At 45.4% G+C, this 21,936-nt stretch overlaps 1 protein-coding gene across 1 annotated transcript in view; it reads right to left on the bottom strand.

Annotated features, from left to right (window-relative positions):
* The window catches only part of LOC102462381 (protein FRA10AC1 homolog), a 94,618-nt gene that overhangs the window by 58,060 nt on the left and 14,622 nt on the right, over window positions 1-21,936 (bottom strand). The window contains exons 3-7 of the mRNA XM_075935153.2: window positions 18,431-18,520; window positions 18,312-18,357; window positions 9,620-9,696; window positions 8,595-8,678; window positions 7,976-8,060 (exon numbers count right to left, since the gene is read on the bottom strand). Of these exons, the coding sequence (XP_075791268.1) occupies window positions 7,976-8,060; window positions 8,595-8,678; window positions 9,620-9,696; window positions 18,312-18,357; window positions 18,431-18,520 (382 nt within the window). The remainder of the gene's footprint in view (window positions 1-7,975; window positions 8,061-8,594; window positions 8,679-9,619; window positions 9,697-18,311; window positions 18,358-18,430; window positions 18,521-21,936) is intronic.

Genomic DNA, 21,936 nt, shown 5'->3' with positions numbered 1-21,936 from the left:
AGGAGCAGGGTGGGATGTCTGGCCAGGAAAGAGGGTGCAAGAACAGGGGAGGGTGTCAGAGCAAGCTGGGGGTACCAGGTCTTGGCGGGGAGGGAAGTGAGGAGCTTGGGTGGGGAGGGATCTGGGCATGAGGGGGAACCTTACCTGGCTTTGTGCCCCCTTGCAGCAACGGCTGCAGTCCAGCCACCCCGGAGGGTGCCATGCTGCAACGGCAGCCACACGATCCAGGGCCAACATGGAGGCTGGAGGCACCGCTGCCGGGGCTACGTGGTCCAGGGCCAGCCCCAGAGGCTGGAGGGGCTGCAGCTATGCAGCCCCAGAATGTATGGCTGCAGCAGCAGCACCTCCAGCCTCTGAGGCTGGCCCCAGACTACATGGCCTCCGTGCTGCCTCCTCCGACCGCAGCCTAACCTGCTGCAGGGAGGAGGGAGCATGCTCCAGCAACTGTGTTGGGGAGGGGTGGAGCTGTGCTTCCTCCTCCATGCTGCTGAAAATTGGCAGATGAACCATGAGTGCCGTAGATTGCCGACCCCTGCACTAGGGAGTGGGGCCTGGAACTGCCTCGTGGGCTGGATCTGGCCCGGTGAGAGGTTTTTGCCTACTCTTGTTTTAGATGCAAGGCATCACAGTAATATTCACATGTGCCATTTAAAAATATAGCTCAATGGTTAAAAAGTGTCCCAGTCTGAAAAGTGTATGAGGCAAACTGCAAAAAAACTTTGGGGTGGAAATATCAACTGAATTTGCCACGCATTTGTGCATATTTACTGGCTGTACAGTCAGAATAAAGGATCATTTTGCCAAATTTGTATATTTGTTATCTCATAGAGTCCCTCAATCAGTCCACCAATCACTGAGTTATCCATGCTCACGTGTATTATTAAAAACTTAAAACAACAACAAATAGACTAGTAGAACCTTAAAGACTAATAAAACATGTAGATGGTATCATGAACTTTTGTGGGCACAACCCACTTCTTCAGATGACAGGAATATTAGAAGTCCAGATCCAAGAATAAATACAGGAAGGGAGAGGTAGAAAAAAAGAGAAAAAAGGAGGGAGGGAAAAAAAGAGAGACAACCAGAGTTGTCTGGTTCAAATAGTTACAAGAGGCCGATAAGAACAATTAGCACCTCCATTGTTTGTTTGGTTGGTTGGTTAAGTCATTAGGATTTGAAAGGTAATGTGTGAGCCAGCTGATGTCCCTCTTCATATCATTTTCATAAGAATTAAACTTGTGAATGAAGTTAAGTTCCAACTCTTCTCTGTGAATTTGGCTTGTGGAATTGGCCTAAAACAAAATGGTGACTTGGAGATCCATTAATGAGTGTCCAGGCAGATTAAAGTGTTTTCCAACATGTATTATGTATTGCCTTTTCGGATATCTGATTTTCTGTCTATTAATTCTTTCCATAGAGACTGTCCAGTTTGGCCAATATACAATGCAGTAAGGCAATTTTGGTATTTGATTGCATAGATCACATTAGTGTTCAGTTAAATGAGCCTCTGATTTGGTGGCTGATGTGGTTATGTCCAGTGATGAAATTGCTAGTGTAGATGGCACTGGGACCAATTGCAGGGGTGCATTCCTGGATGCTTATGATGGAGGTGTGTTGCATGGTTACTGAAAACAATTTGTTTGAGGTTAGGGAGTTGCCTGTAGGAGAGAATTGGCCTTTCCCCAAGGCCTCTGAGAGAGAGAGAGAGAGAGGGGTCATTTTCCAGGATAGGTTGTAGATTGTTGATAATGCGTTGCAGGGGTTTAAATTGTGGACTGTAGGTGATGACAAGTGGAATTCTGTTGTTTTCTCTTTTGGGCCTGTCTTGAAGTAGTTCATGTCTGGGTACTGTATTGGCTCTGTTGATCTGTTTTTTCACTTCTTTGGGTAGGTATTTCAGTATTAAGAATGCTCAATATAGATCCTATTGGTTTTTGTCTTTGTCTGTGGGATTGGAGCAAATCCGGTTGTATCTTAGGGCTTGATTGCATACAATAGATTGAGAAATGTGTCTGGGATGGAAGCTACAGGCATGAAGGTAAGTGTCGCGGTCGGTAGATTTCTGGTATAAGGTGGTGGAAATTTGTCCATCATTTAATTATACTGTAGTGTCAAGGAAATGGCTCTCTTGTGTGGACTTATCCAGGCTGAGGTTGATGGTGGGGTGGAAGTTGTTGAAATCGCTGTGAAATTCTTTAATTGTCTCTTTCCCATGGGTCCATATGATGAAGATGTTATCAATGTAGCGCAAATAGAGTAAAGCTGTTACAGTAAGTAGAGGGGGAGAGAGCTGAGGAAATGTTGTTCAAGGTCAGCCATAAAAATGTTGGCATATTGTGGTGCCGTGCGGGTGCCCATGGCTATGCCGCTGGCTTGAAGATACAAATTGTCTCCAAATCGGAAGTAGTTATGGATGAGGACAAAGTTGTAGAGCTATGTAACCAGGTTTGCAGTGGTGTCATCGGGGATGGTGTTCCTGATAGCCTGTAATCCGTCTTCATGTGGAATGCTGGTGTAAAGAGCTTCTACATCCATGGTGGCCAGGATGGAGTTTTCAGGAAGATTACTGATGTTTTGTAGTTTCCTCAGGAAGTCGGTGGTGTCTCGAAGATAGCTAGGAGTACTAGTAGCATAGGGTCTGAGAAGAGAGTCAATATAGCTAGGTAATCCTGTTGTAAGTGTCCCAATGCTTCAGATGATGGGTCATCCAGGATTTCCAGGTTTGTGTTTCTTGGGTAGCAGATAGAAAACTCCTGGTCAGAGGGATTTTTGGGGGGGAAGGGCAGGGGTGTTAGTGTAAATTTGGTCCTGCGCAGCATCAGGGAACTTCATGAACAGTTGTTTCAGAGTTGTTGGGGTTTTGGGGGGGGGGGTTGGTATTCTTTAGTGGGATCACAAGAGAGAGGCTTGTAGAATCTGTTGTTGGTGAGTTGTCTGGTCATCTCCTGTTCATAACCTGTTCTGTTCATGATGACTACAGCACCCCCTTTGTCAGCTTCTTTGATTATGAGGTAAGAATTGTTTCTGAAGCTGTGTATACCAGTGAGTTCTGCATGACTGAGGTTATATATAATAAATGATGTTATTTGCTGACAATGTCAGCTCGAGCATGTTTGTGGAAGCAGTCAATGTAGAAGTCAAGACTCTCATTATGACCTTTAGTAGGAATCCACATACAAGCCTTCCTCTTGTGGGATTTGCAGGGGGAGTTGCAAGGTCAGTGTATTGTACATCAGTGTGTTGAAATATTCCTTTAGGCGGAGGCAGTGAAAATAGGATTCCAGGTCTCCACAGAACTGAATCATATTCATAGGTGTGGTGGGACAGAATGAGAGTCCTCTAGATAGGACAGATTCCTCTGATGGGCTAAGAGAGCAGTTGGATAGGTTGACAATGTCGCTAGGTGTGTTGAAAGTATCAGGAACGAGAGATCCTGAGGCATGTAGGAGTTTGGATAGCTTATTGTCCTTTTTCTTCTGAAGGGAGATGAAGTGATCCTTGTAAGTGGTTTGTTTCATTTTACTAAAGTCTGGAAAAGATGAAGTGTGTGTGGAAGCTTGATTTTTTATGACAGTTTCTAATGTTGAAAGCTCTTCCTTGATTTTCTTCTGTTTGCTATATAGAATGCTGATAAGATAGTTCCTGAGTTTCTTTGTGAAAGTGTGGCATAATCTCTGGGTGTAATCTGTGGGATATGTAAATTGCAGTGGATTTTTCACCCTCAGTCTCTCCGTAGTCTACACATAGCCTTAGTCTGTAACAGGAAAAACTTAAAAAACAGCAAATAGCCTAGTAGCACCTTAAAAACTAACAAAACATGTATATGGTATAATGAGCTTTTGTGAGCACAATCCATTTATTTAGAGGACAGGAGTATTAGAAAGGAGGAAAAAAAGAGAAAAAAGGAGGGGAGGAAAAAAAAGAGAGACAGTGAGTAAATGGTTCAAATAGTTACAAGAGGCTGATAAGAACAATTGTGTGTGTGCACAAGGCAAATGTATTTGAAGAGTGATTTAAAAAAATAATACTGAGTAAGCTGAAACATCAACAACAAAGGTGAACTTAACAGAAAAATAAGAAATTACATTAGTCTTATCTAGTAAGGATGGTTTACAGAATCAAGAAACCAAAGTCAACATCAATAGTAGGGATATAGAATCCCAGTTAATCAGCTAACCAGTTAAATGTTTAACAGGTTAAACAATTAAGCAGGATCCCATGTGGGAGAGCCAGCATCCTGAAGCACGACAGGACCGGCTTCTGCTCCCAGCTCTCCTGCGCGCAGGGCGGTCAGCTTCTGCTCGCAGCTGCCCTGCGCGTGAGGCAGCCAGCTCTTGATCCTGGCCCCCAACACGCGGGGCAACCAGCTTCCAAACCCTGAGGGGTTGGAGCAGCCCTCCTTCTGCAGCAGGCTGCTCCTGGGTACCAGTTAACCATTAAGGATGAAGCTTACCAGGTAACCAGTTACCCATTCACATCCCTAAATAACAAAAGACTTTATAGCACTTGATAAAGAAATTCAGGGTATGTCTACACTACCCCGCTAGTTCGAACTAGTGGGGTAATGTAGGCATACCGCACTTGCAAATGAAGCCCGGGATTTGAATTTCCCGGGCTTCATTTGCATAAGCGGGGCGCCGCCATTTTTAAAACCCCGCTCGTTCGAACCCCGTGCAGCGCGGCTACACGGGGCACGAACTAGGTAGTTCGAACTAGGCTTCGAACTACCGTTACTCCTCATTCCACGAGGAGTAACGGTAGTTCGAACTAGGAAGCCTAGTTCGAACTACCTAGTTCGTGCCCCGTGTAGCCGCGCTGCACGGGGTTCGAACGAGCGGGGATTTAAAAATGGTGGCGCCCCGCTTATGCAAATGAAGCCCGGGAAATTCAAATCCCGGGCTTCATTTGCAAGTGTGGTATGCCTACATTACCCTCCTAGTTCGAACTAGGAGGGTAGTGTAGACATACCCTCAGTGAGGAACTAATAGCAGGTATGCAGATCTCTTGATAAAAAGTGCTATTTCTCTAACCACAGATAGGGAGCCTTATCCCCATGAAAGGCACTAAGTGGCAAGTAGTATATTAATCTTTTTTGGCAGTCTGAACACAAAGGGAAATGACAGTCCTGGAAACCATCAGACCTCTTTTTGTTATAGCTATGAGCAATCTAAAATAGAAAGGAGTCCGATTTATAAAAACTGGATGCCCTATCTAATAATTAATGGCTCTGGTGACAACATTTAATGGATGTGTGGTGATCTCTTTCAGACAAGAAAGGAAAGGAAATGTTTTGATTAACACAGAAAAAATAAAATGTCAGAGAAATTATGAGGTGAGTCTCAGCACAATCTTTTCATGAAAAAACTGGAGGTAAGATTCTTTACAATGTAGTAGCACTCCAGCCTGAAGTAATGGTTACAAGAGCAAGCACCTTCACATCCAGGAAGTAAAAGAACTGATCCAGCACTTGAAATATGGCCTTGAAAGAACTTTACAAATGAAGCTGAAACTCTGTCTACAGTTTACAATAAAAAAGCCAATGGTAGAGAGTCACAGTGTCCAGGTCAACTGGAGCTGAAACTATGATGCTAAAAATTGCAGCTATTTGAGCCTGGGCTGGAGCCTGGCCTCTGAGACCCTTTGGCTGTGTTTTCCCATCTGAGAAACACACTAAGACATCAGAACAGTGTTTCTGAGGAAGAGTTACATTGCTAGCCAAACACCAATGAAACTAATGCTTGAGTGCAGAGAATGCTCTCCTGGCAGCATAAGGGAATGAGAGAAATAGTCGAAGTGTTATGAAGTCACTTGACAGCCTACAGCCTTCTAAACAGAAATGGGTGAGGTTCAGGATGGGGGGAAGGGCACACCGCAGCAGCAGCAGCAGAGGCCAGAGCTTTGGGCGCTTTAAATGGCCACCGGAACCCTAGGCAGTGCCGTTCAGGTGATGCTCAGGTCTTGGTGGGAGAGACTAGCACTCAGCCCCTCTCCCTTCACCCAAGACCCCACCCCTTCTGGGAGACCTAAGATGACCCACATGTACTCATTCACCTTGTCCAGGGTCCCAGCAAGTCTGTCACTAGTCCCACTGCTACAGAAGAACTTTGAGTTAGAGAAAGAGCCAGGGATCTCAGATGAGTATCTGGAAGAGGCTGGAGAACTAAGGCTTTCAGGTTCTAGCAGCAGCTGTGAACATAATTTGGTCTGGTCCCCCTAAATCTTCCTGGCAATACCAAGGGAAAATAGACATATACATGCAAGCCCTGACTATGCAAAAAAGAAAGCCACCTCCTCCCCTAGTTGGAATCCTAGTGTCTGGAGCAAATCATGAGTCTGTTTGGGGAAAAGGGAGGAGGGTGGCTTTGGGTTGATTAAGGTAGAAGACAAAGTTACATCTCTCAGAGTGCGAGTCTTGAATCCTGATACACAGGAGTCTTAGGAACTACTAAGCTCCAACTAGCCATCCAGTGATTACTATCAGTAACAAGAGCTTGAACCCCAAAAAAGGAATCCAGTCTTGGAACCTAATTAACAGATTGCTGGGGGGTGGGGGAGGGGAAGGAGAGGAGCCCTGAGTGGTCCATAGCTTTTAATAAACCCAGCAGAGGAACAGGAAGTTGTCCAAAAGTGGGATCCACTCAGTTCAGAACCATGTGCTTCCTGTTCCTCTGGTTTGACCTCTTGGGACCCCAACCCAATTTGACTTCTGGCATCCGAGTTAGGAATGTTAAATATCGATTAAATAGTTGATTAACCTCATGAATTCTTATCAGTTATTCAACTAATGTATAGCCCCCGAGGGTACTTTGGCCTCACTTCCAAGGAGCCCCTGTCACTCCACGCTGCTACCTCTGTATCAGAGTTTAAAAAACAGCTCCTCTCATGAATCAGCTGCCTGTCACCCTGCGCTGCTGCCTCTGATACAGAGGCGGTAGCACAGGGTGGCAGCAGCTCCTGTCCAGAGGGCTGGTCTGAGCTCCTGGACCCAGCACGAGCTGGAACTAAGCAAGGCCGTCTGCCCGCCTGGCTCCTAATATACTTTAATGCAGAACTACAGCAGGGTAGGTCCTGGACCTGGTGCAAGCCGGGACTGAGCCAAGCTGCTGGACAGCCTGCTAAAAAATGTACTGGGGGGGGACCGGTGGGGGGAGGAATACATGTACTCTATAACATTAACCGATAAGCTTTTGCTTATCAGTCAATCAGCTAATCAACTAGACTATTACATCCCTAATCTGAGTTGTGGTCCTAATATCTGGTTTGTCTCTTATCACTTGGTATTCCAAACCAGCATAACTGACTCCCAATTCATGGTTCTGATCAAGTTTGTCTCCTGCCTTTGACCCCCTGGTATCCTGACCTAGGCTGACTCTTGTTACAGATTCATGGTTCTACCCTCAAATTCGTCTCCTCCTCCTGATCTTGGTATCCTGATCTAAATGACTTGACTCCCATCCCATAACCACTTGGTATGGCCATGACACCTGAAAAAGTCTTGCTGCACCACAATAGATAACAAACACAAGAAATAAGATACTGGGCATAATAATTAAAGATATAAAAGAAAACCATAAAATGAGTTCAAGGGAGACAGATTTTTTTCTGAAGGTGGAAGGGATTGAGGGATATGACAAATGTAGGACAATGAGCTAAAGATCAATCAAAAAACCAGGGAAGGCATCTTAAATATTTTTCTGTTGCTTAAGGTCTTAAAACAATTCATTCTGCAATAGACAAATTTAGGGCCATATTTTGCAGACATTTACTATGAATAGTCCCACTGAATTCAACATAGGGAGTGTTTGCAGGACCAGATCTTAGTGCAGTATCCTCTATCGATATCTGTTCAGTACAACACTCCTTGCAATGTCACAATACACAATTTGGTGTCACAGGGTGGCAATTTTTAAATTAAAATGTTGTTTAACAAAGAACATATTTGACAATCAAAAAGATTTATGAATTTTAAATGTACCTTGTTCTCTTTGTATCTTGTCAGATCTGCTATGCAGTACTCTTTGAATAATTTATCATAGTATTTCTTTGCAAGTCTCTTTTCCCTATAACCAGAAAGATAATATTATTGATTATTCATATGGAAAACAGAGTTAGATCAAATAATATAAACCTTAATACATAGTTAGGGTATTGACAGGACAGGAGCACTGCAGTTATGCTTTCTCTAATGAATACAAGTTGTAGTGGTAAAAATAAAACAACATTTAAAAAAAAATAAACAGCTTGATGAGAGTAACTGCCATGAAACTGTTTTAGTTTCCCTTAAAAATATACACTTAAGAATATATTTAAATCACAAACTGGAAGCATAAATTTGAGGTTGTATTCTTTTTAGAGGTTTTGAATAATAGTTTAGTTCTCTCTTCGGAAATGAGCAATAGTTTATTCAGTTATGTGTAATCAGTTCATTTCGACACAGAGTTGTATTACTGTATATCGTAAGCTTTTTTCATTTTTTAAATCTATCAAGAGTTCAAAGCAACAACAGAAAATATGCAAGGTAATTTTTAATGAATTCAGAAAAAAGATAAATACAAAATGATCTAAAAGTCATGTCTTCTTATAGCCCAAGTTACCAATTCATGTCCACTGTATCTTCCTCTTTCCACAGGAATCTATAGTTTTCTCTTACAACATCAAGGTCTGTCTTGTCATTTGCTCTGTGAAAGGGTACATTTTTCTTAAAAAGCACGTCTAGTATTAAAATGAAATCTTACAGTAGCAGAAACAAAATAATCAGATCATACAGAAAATGCTGGTAGTTTAGAATTGCTTGTTTTATTTATTGAGTGGGACATACTGAACATAACAAATATCATAAACTGACTTTTTTCCTAAAAGAATAAAATGCTCCTGGCAGAACAGGAAGAGACTTTGTGCGCTTCCCTGCCCCCAAGCCCTGACTGACTTTGGTTAGGGGGTAGCACGCGAAGTTTCCTCTGCCCTGCCCCCACCCTGCAAGGAATGTGCAGCGCTCCTGGCAGGGTGGGAAAAGACTTCACGTGTTTCCCTGCCCCTAAGCCCTGATTGGCCTGGAGGCAGAAGGGGGAGCACGCAAAGTCACCTCCCACTGGCAGGGGCATGGGCGCCTGGGGAAATCGCTGGAGGGGGCAAAGGTGCTTCCCCACCCCCAGATGAATCATGGTCTGTGGGTGGGGAAGCAGGGAAATATTCTGGCCCCGCCCACTCCGCTTGAGGCACCTCCCCTTCCAATGCAGCCCAGAATCACTTCAATAATTTCTGAAGTGGCCCCCAGCAAAAAATTATTGCCCATCTCTGTTTTAGATGCACCCACCATATGCTATCTTTCAATCCACATAACACATAAATGAGAACTCCCAACTGAATTTCATCTAACTTTTCAGGAATAGATACAAATTGTGCAGTTAAATCTAGACAGCTAACAATTCTCTGCCTCTAATTCAGATATTTACAACTACCATAGTTGGAACAGTCTTACCAAATGGGTTAATCATTTGGTACACAAATAAATCCCTGGTCACAGAATTAAACACAATATTAATAACTTAAGGAGGAGTTACCCACCATATATTTTAGTGTTTTTATGAAACAGTTAAATATGTTTCCTAGTGGTACTTACCCTGAACGTTGGAAGTCCTCCTTTTTTCCACCATAGTATAAAATGTAGTCATTCACAAACTTTTTATGTCTTGCATACTGAATAAAATAAAACTAAGGAATTCATTTTCAGTGTTCTCTCTCACCCCATGGCTGATTTATCTTGTGTCATACTACCACTATCTCAGTTAAGTAAATTATTACAAAACTATCTACAATAAAGTTATTGCCAAAATTAATTTTAGTGGAAAGAAAGTTTAAATGACAACTTGTTAGAACTTCTATAAATTAAATTTTTAATAAAAGTATTTTTGAGCAGAATTCAAGTTTTAAATCCATTAAAATGCCTTACCTTTATAAAAGATGCATGCAATCTATTGCTATTTAAACTAGAGTTCCATGATACTCGAACTTTGGTTTAAAATATATCTATCATTTTTGCCTGATATAAAATTACTAATGAAATGAAGCATTTTATGTCCTTTTAAGTGTCAGTTTAAACACAATAACAAACTATGATACTGAAATTTGTTTAGGACCACAATATCAAGTTGCAGGAAATTATATTTGTGAGTGTTCAGACAACTCTGTCTTACGGATATAATTTGAAACATTTACTTTGATAAAACAAGGAAAACAAAACAATATAAACAATCAAGTTATTTTGGAATAAGCACTTCCACAAATGGAAATAAAACAGTAAAACAATAATATATATATATAAAAATGTCTCAAACATTTATGGAACCACAGAACTAGAAATACATTATCTTTTTGGCATGATCTCAAGCCACATGTTACACTGAGTTCAATAAGAAATCATTTCTGTCAACCTTCTGCTTGAACTAAAATCATTTAATAGAAAAATGCTGTACATGTATTTTCTGCTAGATGTTTCCAAATGCTAATTCCCTCTAACATGTTATTCTTCAAAAATTCAAGGACTAAATTCAAGAATACAGTTGGGGCCTTTATTTAGCAAAGCTACAACAAGCTATATATATCCTAATGAAGCTGACTTATGCCAAGAAACCCCAGATTCTTTGTCACCATTATCAACCTTGATAATACAGGTTGGACCTCTCTGGTCTGGCACTCAGCAAGGGAATTTATCAGATAAGGGGAGGTTCCCTGCTACCAGCCCACCTGCCCTCCCCGTTGCTGGCCCCAGCCACCACTCCCACCCCGCTGGGTTGCCGTGCTGCTGCGTCCCCAGGCCTGGCTCCGCTATCAGGGCTGCCACCACTGCTGCATCCCTGGCTCCAGCCCCATTACTGGAAATGCCACAGCTGTCACATCCCTGGCTCTGGCCCAGCTACAGGCAGTCCCCGGGTTATGTACAAGATAGGGACTGTAGGTTTGTTCTTAAGTTGAATTTGTATGTAAGTCGGAACTGGTACATATTGTAGGGGAAACTCTAGCCAAACATTTCTCCAGAGCTCAGTTTTATTCTCCCACTCCTCACTTCCCTCAGTCCTTTATTCTCAAGCTGAGGTGTCTGCTGAGAAAAGCCGCTCCGCGTCTCCCCGGTCTGCTGTGGGGGGGGCGCTAGCTTCGCATCTCCCTGGTCTGCTGGGGGGAAGCAACTAGTGCGGGGTTGCCTCATCCCGTTTGTAAGTAGGGATCCGATGTAAGTCGGATCCATGTAACCCGGGGACTGCCTGTATTAGGGCCGTCGCGGCTGCCGCATCCCTGGTCCAAGCTCCACTACCAGGGCCGCCACATCTACGGAATCCCTGGCCCTGCTACTGGGGCTGCCCTGCCCTGGTTGCGCTACCAGGGCTCTGGCCCCAGTCTCATCCCCAACCCCGCTGACTCCAAACCACCAGCCCTCTTGCCACTGGGGCTCCCAGCCACAACTCCCTGGTCCAGAAACATCCGTGGTCCTACAGGTTCACAGATACTGCTGGACCAGAGAGTCCCAGTTTTGGGAGGTCTAACCTACGGTAGCAACTAACTTGCCCTTTCAACAGGAGGAAAAAAATAAGATGGTAGCAGAAGAGAAATTATCCCAGGCAGACAGACTACTTATATAAAGCTTCATGTAAACGACTGAGATAGTAGTACAGCTAACAAATTCTACCATGGCATTTTAAATGCTTGTTTTTACAACCTAAGGCTCATTAGTAACATGCAGATGATTTTAAAGACAAAGATGACATGGCAGGGTTAATTATTTTGGAGGACCACCTAATTGTTATATAAACATAGCTCTCTTAGCTAGTGCTACTGGGTTTTATCTTTTTGGTCAATGGAGTTTCTGGCCTTTAGCCAAGACATCACATAATAAAACATTTATAGCTCAGCCAACTTATACAGCACAAACAAAATACAGGAAATTCCCTGCTCCAAAGCATTCACACTCAGGACAGGAAATGGGTTAACACAGTTCAACTCTGAACATTTCCACCTTACAAACATAATGTATGTGATTTTCCCTTCATTACGATTTAGGAGAGACAACAGCACAAAGGATGCAGCTGACACACAGATGAAGCAAGACGAAGAAGTTGTAAATGACACAGTTCCATGAGTACTGTAAGTGATGGCATACATAACCATCGAGTAACACATATAAGACTCTAGTCAGACACATATAAGACTCTAGTCAGACATTTGACAGAAAGCAACAGCACAAATTCATCATGTCTCACTTTTCTAATAATGTATATTAGCAGTTCTCAAACTTTGGGTCAGGAGCCCAAAGCACGCTGTGAGTGACCCCATTTTAATGGGAGTCCCAGCTGGTAGCCGGGGCCGCAATTGCTGTTCTGGTTGCTTCAGAAGCCTAGCCGGAGTGGGGGAAGTGGCTGGAAGTCCCAGCCACTCCCTCCTCCCTCCACCCCCCGCCAGGCTTCTGCGCAATCACAGGCTCCTAGCGCCGATCATGGCCCTGCCTTCCAGCCGCTCCCCGCACCCATGCCAGACTTCCGTCTGGGGCGCAACTGGAAAAATCAGAGAATACCGGACATTGCATATGTCCGGTATTCTCTGATTTTTTTACCGGACAAAGAGCGCAAATACCGGACTGTCCGGTAGAATACTGAACACCTGGCAACCCTAGCTGACCAGTGAGAGTCAATGCAGCTCCAGCAGGAAATAAACCAGCTGCTGATGAGCCAGGCAGCACAGGATCGAGCAACCCTGCAAGAGCTAGTGAACCAGTTAAAGGCCCTGGCCATCCAGATGCATAGTCAAGATGGGACCTGGCCATTACGTGCCAGTTGTTTCTTACAAAAGATGACGGGGGACAATTATTTGGCCTTTTAAAGGACAGCCTTGTGGGAAGCTTGGCCCCAAGATCAGTAGGTCAGCATTTTAGTCCCCTTCCTGAGTGGGGAAGCCCAGAAGATACATTTCAACATGATGGAGGAAGCAGCTTCCGATTACTCCCAGTTGAAAGCTGAGATTCTGGCACGGGCAGGGGTCACAGCAGCTGTAAGAGCTCAAAAGTTCCACAAATAGAAATATTGAGATGACAGAGCACCCATTTATTTGACCTGATCCATCTGGCCCAAAGGTGGCTGCGGCCTGAGACCCACAGCCCAGAGAAGATCATTGTCTTCAACAGGTACATGAGGGGGTTACCATCAGACCTGCATGAATGGACAGCCAGAATGACCCCTCTACATTTGATGATTTGGCCCTCGTAAAGAGGCAGTTGACAGCTGAAGAACTTACCCAGATCCTCAAGGAGGAGGTGCGTGGAATAAGAGGCCCGCCCCAACCTCAAGGGTCTGCGCTCCTAAAGACTTGGACTGAGCTTGGACAGAGAGAAAGGAGGCTGAAGAGCGGCTGGACGTTGCAAAGGAACTTGGGGGCTGAGGGAGAGATGGCCAGGGAGTGAGGCCCAACAGTCCAAAGAATAGGGGGTGTCCCACGCAGGGTACAGGTGTTACACCTGCGGGAGAGTAGGGCATATAGCCCTAAGATAGGCTCAATGGCCTAATATAGAACAGACTATGCAATGTGACCTAGAGAACATGTCAAACCCCCTGGCTATGTCTATACTCACGGCTTCTTGCACGAGAAATATGAAAATGAGACTAAGCGTAGAATATCGCCGAGCCTTATTTGCATACCTAATGAGCCATCATTTTTGCGGAAGAGGCTCTTGTGCCAGAAGGAGCTGTCTACACTGCCTTCTTCTTGCGCAAGAAAAACCCTCTTGCGCAATGCCATTATTCTTGAAAATGTTGTTATTCTTGAAAATTCAGTGAAAATGAATGGTGTGGAAACTACTGCATTAGTGGACACTGGGAGTGCAGTTATGTTGGTCTCAGGGAAGCTAGTGGGGTGGGACCAGTTGTCCCAAGCCAAGCGCACCGGGATATCTTGTGTACATGGGACGTTAATTATTACCCCACCATCCCTGTGAAGATAGATGTTCAAGGAAGTATCACAAGCATGACTCTGGGGATGGTCCTGAGGCTCCCCTATTTGGTTGTCATAGGACGGGACTTCTCTGGGTTTAACAACCTGCTACCACTGGATCAAGCAGAGGAAGGTAGCTCTCTCCCGACCTTCCATGAATTTTCCCAGAACCTGTTCTCTGTGCCAGGGAAACTCTGGAAGACAAAGCGGGAGAGGAGTGCAGCTAAGAGTATGGGGACAAGAATCTTGGCCCAAAATCTGAAGCAGGTACTTGCAGTGGGGAAAGCTGGTCCGACTACTCAGAGAGTAACCCAGGAAGTAGATGAATCAGAAGCAGGACCCACCTCTTCAGGGAAGGGAACAGAGGTAGGTCCCCTTGAGCTTGGACATGTTGGACCCTCAGGGGAGACCTTTGGGCAGGATCAAGCCAATGACCTGGTTTATCAAAATGTCCATAAGAACATGGTTGATCGGGTCCCATTGGAGGGAAGAAGCAAAGGTACTGGGCCCTATTATATAATTAAGGAGGACCTGTTATATAGACTAGCCCATATACAGGAACAAAAGGTGGAACAATTCTTGGTGCCTCAAAAGCTCCAAAGGGCAGTACTGGATTTAGCTCATAGTCATTTTTTGGCGGGGGGGTGGGGCATCTGGGGATAGAAAGAATCCTGGACCGGATTCTATGGAGGTTGTTTTGGCCAGGGATCTACATGGAAGTCTGGAGTTATTGAGCCTCCTGCCCTGAATGTCAGTTACATGGGACCCAACCACACCTGAGAGCCCCACTGATACCCCTACAAATCACTGAAGTCCCCTTTGAGATTATTGCCATGGACATAATTGTCCCACTGGAGAAGTCCGTGCGGGGCCATCAGAGAATTCTAGTTGTTGTGGTCTACGCCACCCAGCACCCAAAGGCAGTGTCATTACACAATACCCTGTCCAAAACAAAAGCTACAGAGCTCATTCAAATTTTCTCTAGGGCATGAATACCCAAAGAAATCCTAACACATCAAAGAACACGCTTTGTGTCCAAGTTAATGAAGGACTTGTGTACAATGCTCCACATATGGGCCCTAAGGATGTCGGTCTATGATTCCCAAACCAACAGTCTCATTGAATGGTTTAATATGTCTCTGAAAAATCTGATAAAGAAAGTGGTAAGCCGGGTCGAAAAGACTGGGATACTCTGCTGCCATATCTCATGTTTGCCGTATGGGAAGTCCCTCAGGCTTCTACTGGGTTCTCCCCCTTTGAGCTATTGTTTGGGCGTAACCTACAGGATATTCTGGACCTTGCCAAAGAGGCTTGGGAGGAACAGCCAAATCCAGGGAGAAACATCACTGATCATGTGCTCCAGATGAGGGACAGGATAGCCACAGTCACCCCCATAGAGCAGGAACATTTAGGGAAGACACAGGAGACCCAACCAGCCTATTACAATCATCAAGCAACAACCCAGAAGTTCCAAGTGGGAGACTTGGTGATGGTGTTGGAGCCAACGGCAAAGAGTCAGCTTCTGGCCAGGTGGCAGGGGCCATATGAAGTGATAGAAGCGATTGGGGAGGTGGATGACAAGGTTCATCAGCCTGACCAGAGGCAGCCGGAACAAATATATCATGTCAACCTATTAAAACCCTGGTGAGACAGAGAAGTACAATTGGTTGTTCTGGGAGCACCACCCCAAGAGGAAAACCAGCAATGGCAAGTGGGAATATGCTCTGAGTTGACCCGGACCAACGAGCAGAAGTGGCTGACATGATTGAGACAAATTACGATGTATTCTGCAAAGCCTGGTAGAACTACTGAAGTTTACCATGACATCATCACCAATCCAGGAGTGAAGGTGAAAATTAAGCCATACCGAATCCCTGAGGCAAAGTGAGGGGAGATCCAAGTTGAGGTTAAGAAAATGCTATAACTCTGAGTCATTGAGGGGTCACATAGCCAGTGGTCCAGTCCTATTGGTTTGGTGCCCAAGTCTGATGGAAACCTACAATTTTGCAATTACTTCCAAAAGCTGAACAAGTTGTCCAAGATTGATGGGCAATCAATTGATAGACGAACTCCTCGACCAACTGGGAATGGCCCAGTTTCTGTCCACCCTTGACTTGACCAAGGGCTACTGGCAAATCCCTCTGGCCCCAAGAGCCAAAGAAAAGATGGTCTTTTCAACTCCAGAGGGTCTCTCCCAGTATATAGTTCTCTCTTTCAGCCTACATGGGGTCCCTACAACATTCCAAAGGCTCGTGGACAAACTATTATGCCCACATGACAAGTATGTGGCAGCGTATCTTGATGATGTTGTTATCCACACCCCAGATTGGGATACACACCTAGAGAAAGTGGAGGTTGTGTTGGATATCCTAAGGAGAGCTGGGTTTACGGCAAACCCCACTAAGCGTGCAATCGAGCTAGCCGAAACTAAATACTTTGGGAATATTGTGGGAAGGGATGTAGTGAAGCCCCAATTCAACAAAGTAGAAGCAATACAAAATTGGCCCTTGCCAGCCAGAAAGAAGGTCAGGGCATTCCTTGGACTGGTTGGATATTACTGCAGGTTTATTCCCCACTTCACTTCCAGGGCATATCCCCTGACCAACCTGACTAGAGCCAACAGCCCAAACATTGTAAAATGGATTACTGAGGCAGAAGAAGCTTTTACTGATCTGAAGCCCCTGACTTTAAAAAGGAGTTTATCTTGAAGACAAATGTCTTAGAGCAGGGTTGGGGGGGGGGGGGAGGGTTGTTGTCACAAATGGTCAGGGAGGAAAAACATCCAGTCTTGTATCTCAATAGGAAGCTCCTGCCAAGGGAACAAAACTGTGCTGTGGTGAAGAGGGAGTACCTAGCAGTAAATTGGGCCATGGAAAAACTATGCTACTACCTCCTAAGGCAAAAGTTTACCCTTGTCATTGACCATGTACCCCTGCAGAGGATGCACGGAAACAAGGACAGGAATGCAAGAATAACCAGGTGGTTCCTGTCCCTGCAGCCCTTCCACTTCCGTGTGCAACACAGATCAGGAGTCCAGGACAGGAATGCAGTTGGCTTGTTGAGGGTACACCTTTTTCCGGCTCAAGTAGCCCAACCCCATGGTGTTGAGCAGGGGAGGGGATGTGTGGCAGCATCAGGCCAGAGGACTGCTACAAAATGGGAGAAAGGCAACCCAAAAAGGGTAAAAGGTCTGCAGCATAGAAGCAGAGGGGGCAGGACAATTAGAAGCAGCTGGTAGGGAGCTGACCCAGGCAGATTGGGGCCAGCTGACTCCACTTCAGGTCTACTGGAGGCCTTTAAAAGCCTCCCCAGTTAGAAGGTGGGAAGGAGAGGTAGAGGAGAAACAGAGAGCAAGAAAGCAAGTGTTTGAAAGTAAACCCTAACAGCTTTAGAGCAGAAACAGCAGGGGAGGGAATCCCAGAAGGAGTGGCTGGGCTTCCTACCCCAGAAACCTGCTGCATACCACAACCCTGGAGAAGGGGGCAAGCTGCTAGCCAAAGCAATGGCTTGGGAAAGAGGGGCCCTTGCCACACTACAATATAGTAATAAAAGGGGCTCCCAATTCCATCAAAATATAAAAACAATGTGTAAATATGCCTTTGGTTCATGGCACTGTCTGTACTCAGATTTTTGTGAGAGACATGACAAAGTAAGAACACTTCTTAAAAATGAAGACCTAGCTGTGCTTTAGAAAAAGTTAATGATAAGGCCAAAATCCACTCAGAGAAGCTAAAGAATAAGTCTGAGTAAAGAAGAACAAATGACAATTTCTCTCTATTGCAACAAAATGGGGCATCGCCAAATGCTTCCATGTTCCACAAGTGGATTGCCACAAGTTCACAAAATATACCCATATGAATCCCAACACAACTTAAAAAATAGAAATTATACTGTTTCCAAATAATGTATAATCATGGCTATATCAGGTAGAAAATTAATTCAGCTACCAAGATACTAGATAGACGCTAAGCTCTTACACAGGACTATTTGAATTACATCATGCATCATGGCAAGACTTTGGTCATTGTGACAGTCTGTACATTGACTCTAGTGCAATCAAAATGCCTTGAACTAACACCATACATGTAACAATTTAGTCTGAGATATGGAACATGGAGTTACAGCTTAAATACTAAGCATAACTAGGGAAGTTAGGCAGATCTCAAATACCTAGTTATCACTGGTGGACAGATGATCTGAAACAATGCTTAGTATCCACTGATGCACAGATCTTCCCCAGGCAACAAGCAGACTCCCCTGAATGTATCCCCGATAGGAACATGTCTCCCCAAATGAAAGAAAAGTTGAAAAGCCGACAATGAGAATGTATCAAAGGATACAGCATCCATGGCTATCAAATGAAATCTCCTATTTCTTGCTTCTTCCCTATTAAAAAATAAAAATGTTTGAGTAACAGTTCAGTTTAAATACAAAAATCTCTGATAAAACTGACTCTTACCTATCCAATTCTTCTGCTGCAATTTGTCTGTGAGCCACCTTGACCTGTTTTGCTTTCTGGAATGGTTTTGTGAGAAGGGCATCTTCATTACTAGGGAAAAAAGCGAGGAATTAATCATTCAAAAAATTTTCACATGCAATATGTTCTAGAACGCTAAAGTCATCTTGGGAAGTCAGCAGCTTAAATGCTATAAGGCAGGGGAACACAAACTGATTTTCATTGGCATGCGAGGCAGGAACTCAGCCCAACCCCTCCTCCCCTGTGCAGCCAGGAGCCTATACCATTGTTCCCTCAACATGCGAGCCCACACGGTGATACACAAAAAATCCTAATCTAAGTCTGCCCACCTATGCAGCAGCACTCACTTTCCTCCTGCTTCTGGAAGGGGAGTGTCATGGCTGCACCTGTCGGCAGGGATGGGAATGTAGATGGCCTGGGGCCACGTTGGGGAATGGTTGCTCAGGCAGCTGCTCTTGCAGCTAAGGCCATGTTGGGGGCTGAGCCTGCATTATGGGGCAGCTGCCTCTGGCATTTCAGGCCTAGAACACATGGTGGGTGGGCTGCTGCCACATCATGTTGAAGCCGTGGCCAGTCAGGTTGAGGACCAGAGGTGTTGAAAACTTGGGCATGAGGGTTGCTGCCAGGACAGTGTTGAAGCCATTGCCAGACAGGCTGGGAACTGGGGGTGTTGAAGCTTCAGCCAGATGGGTTGCTGCCAGAGGGCTGAAGCTGAGGGTGGGTTGCTGCCGGGGGAGGGGGGAGGGCGAGAGGGAGGAGGAGTTTGAAGCCACAGACGGGCAGGTTGCAGCCACCAGGGATTGGAGCCGCAGGAGGACAGGTGACTTAGAGATGGGGATGGGCTGCGGCTGCATTGGGGAGTGGCTGCTCGGGTGGCCGCTCTGGCATGCCGTAGGTCCGTGGTCCCCAACCCGGTGCCCGCGGGCGCCATGGCGCCCGCCGGGCTCTTTACATGCGCCCGCAGAGCCGTGGTCCCCAACCCGGGTGCGCTGCGCGTGCCCTGGCCCCGGCGACGGCCATGGCCTTGGCCCCGCCCCCGGGGGCACTGCGCATGCCCTTGCCGGCTCCGGCGCTGGCCTTGGCCCCGCCCCCGGGGGCGCCGTGCGTGCCCTGGCCCCGGCGCCGGCCCCAGCCTTGGCCCCGCCCCCAGGGGCACCGTGCGTGCCCTGGCGCCAGCCCCGGCCTTGGCCCCGCCCCCGGGCGTGCGGCGCTTACGGGGGGAGCGCCAGCCCCGGGCGCGTGGCTATGGGGGGGGCCCCCAGCCCCAGGCATGCGGCTGGGGGGGCCGCCCCCGGGCGGGCAAGTATCCCCGCCCCCTGGCGCCCGGCGGGCGAACGGCCACGCACCCGGCACCCGACAACCTGAAAAGGTTGGGGACCACTGCTGTAGGCTGTCAAACCCAGACTCAGAGGCTTGTATGCTGCTTGAAGTATCCAACTAAGATACCAAGACCAGAGGACTCAGCAAGGCAAAGCAAAGCCAAGGATCACACTAAATGGTAAGATCTGCATCTTAAATTATTTATTAATGAAGCTGCTGTAAGTAGGACTATTATTGACTTTAAAAAATAGAAGTAAGTAAGTTAAATCTCGGCACACCACTTCAGAAGGTTGCTGACCCCTGCTATAAGGAAAAGGTTGCTATTAGACTTGCCTCTTGTTAGGGTAAGTCTATACACTACCATACTGCATTGGTGTATATACACCACGGCTGTGTCTAGACTGGCCAGTTTTTCCGGAAAATCAGCCGCTTTTCCGGAAAAACTTGCCAGCTGTCTACACTGGCCGCTTGAATTTCCACAAAAGCACTGACTTCCTACTGTAAGAAATCAGTGCTTTTTGCGGAAATACTATGCTGCTCCCGTTTGGGCAAAAGTCCCTTTTGTGCAAAATGGCGATCGGGGCTTTTTTGCGCAAAAGCGCGTCTAGATTGGCCACGGACGCTTTTCCACAAAAAGTGCTTTTGCGAAAAAGCGTCCATGCCAATCTAGACGCTCTGTTCCGGAAAAGCATTTCTGGAAAATCATGCCAGTCTAGATGTAGCCCACTAGAATACATCTTCTGAAGACATGCAATGCTGATGGCAGTGTGCTTGTATATGTACTATAGAGTTGCTTACATCAGTATCTCTTGTCTGACAATCCTGTCATTCTACACACACACACTGCAAGGATCATGTAGGTAGACAACCAGATATGGAACCTGTTGGAGCAGTTGCTAAAAGATAAGATTGTGCTAAGTTCCTTCACACTCTATATTATGCAGGGAAAGGACAGAAATATCTCATTCTCATCTAACAATCCCTCAGTTTTTCTCTATCTCAACAGCCCCAGATAGATCTGGGATCCAAAGACGATATGTTCAAAGAACAAGAGTTTCTGTTTGGTAAGCCCTTTTTTCTTCCCTTCATGGTATTGCCCCCACAGAGCTCCACTATATTGGATTAATGAGCGCTGATCTCTCTGAGGGGTACTGCTAGTTGAAGCACTGTACTGTCCACACCAACAACTGTTCCAGGGCAAGCTAAAAATATCAAAAATTCAACAAAACCAAATAAAACAAGCTTTTTAGACTAAACTTAACTCACCAACTCACCAGTATTTTAAAGCATATAGAGATTTGTGTAACACTTCAGGTAAAAAGGGAAAGTCTAGCTCCATGGAGGCAGGCAGAGAGATAATCAGAGACCCATAAAGAAGTATTTTTATTGTCAATCTAAGGACTGTGGGACTTGAGAGGACTAAGCACACCGACTGCTCAAAAAGGCCACATGACCATACATACAACTCCTGCACTGGAGCTCTGCAGAGGCATGCCATAAAGGAGTCTCTCTGTTTTTCCCAAACTGAGAATGAGCTTTATCATGAATCAATGAAAGAAAGTATACATATGCAGCAAACCCTCATGGGAGCACTTCCAGGAGACAAACAGAGTGTGCCAGAACAAAGGGTAGGGAAGATGATTTCTTTGAAACAGCTCTCAATGTTTAATATTTCATCTTACAACTAGAACAATATAATACATAGTGGCACATGGAAAAACAAATTAAAACTGAACTAAAAAGTCAATATTTTAATAGAATACTAAAAATTCTAAAGAGAAAAAACACCTACTTTTTTAATGGTTAAAGCACCTTAAAGGCCAAATACAAAATACAGTCAGACACTACAAAACACTTTCTCTTTATTTCTACTACAGAAAACATAAAAGGCTCCCAGAAAACCTGACTGGAATGGAGCCTGACAGAAGAGGAAGGGAAGAATCACAGAAACAGATCTTTGAATAAAAATAATTCCTGAATCAATTCAGAACAAACCTGTAGTACAGGCAGCCCCCGGGTTACGTACAAGATAGGGACTGTAGGTTTGTTCTTAAGTTGAATCTGTATGTAAGTCGGAACTGGCGTCCAGATTCAGCCGCTGCTGAAACTGATCAGCGGCTGATTCCAGGAAGCCCCGGGCAGGGGCTTCCTGTAGTCAGCCACTGGTC

This window comes from Pelodiscus sinensis, chromosome 8, assembly GCF_052426305.1.
Source record: "Pelodiscus sinensis isolate ZL-2025 chromosome 8, ASM5242630v1, whole genome shotgun sequence".
Taxonomy (NCBI): domain Eukaryota; kingdom Metazoa; phylum Chordata; order Testudines; family Trionychidae; genus Pelodiscus; species Pelodiscus sinensis.
This window is presented reverse-complemented; position numbering and strand designations above follow the sequence as displayed.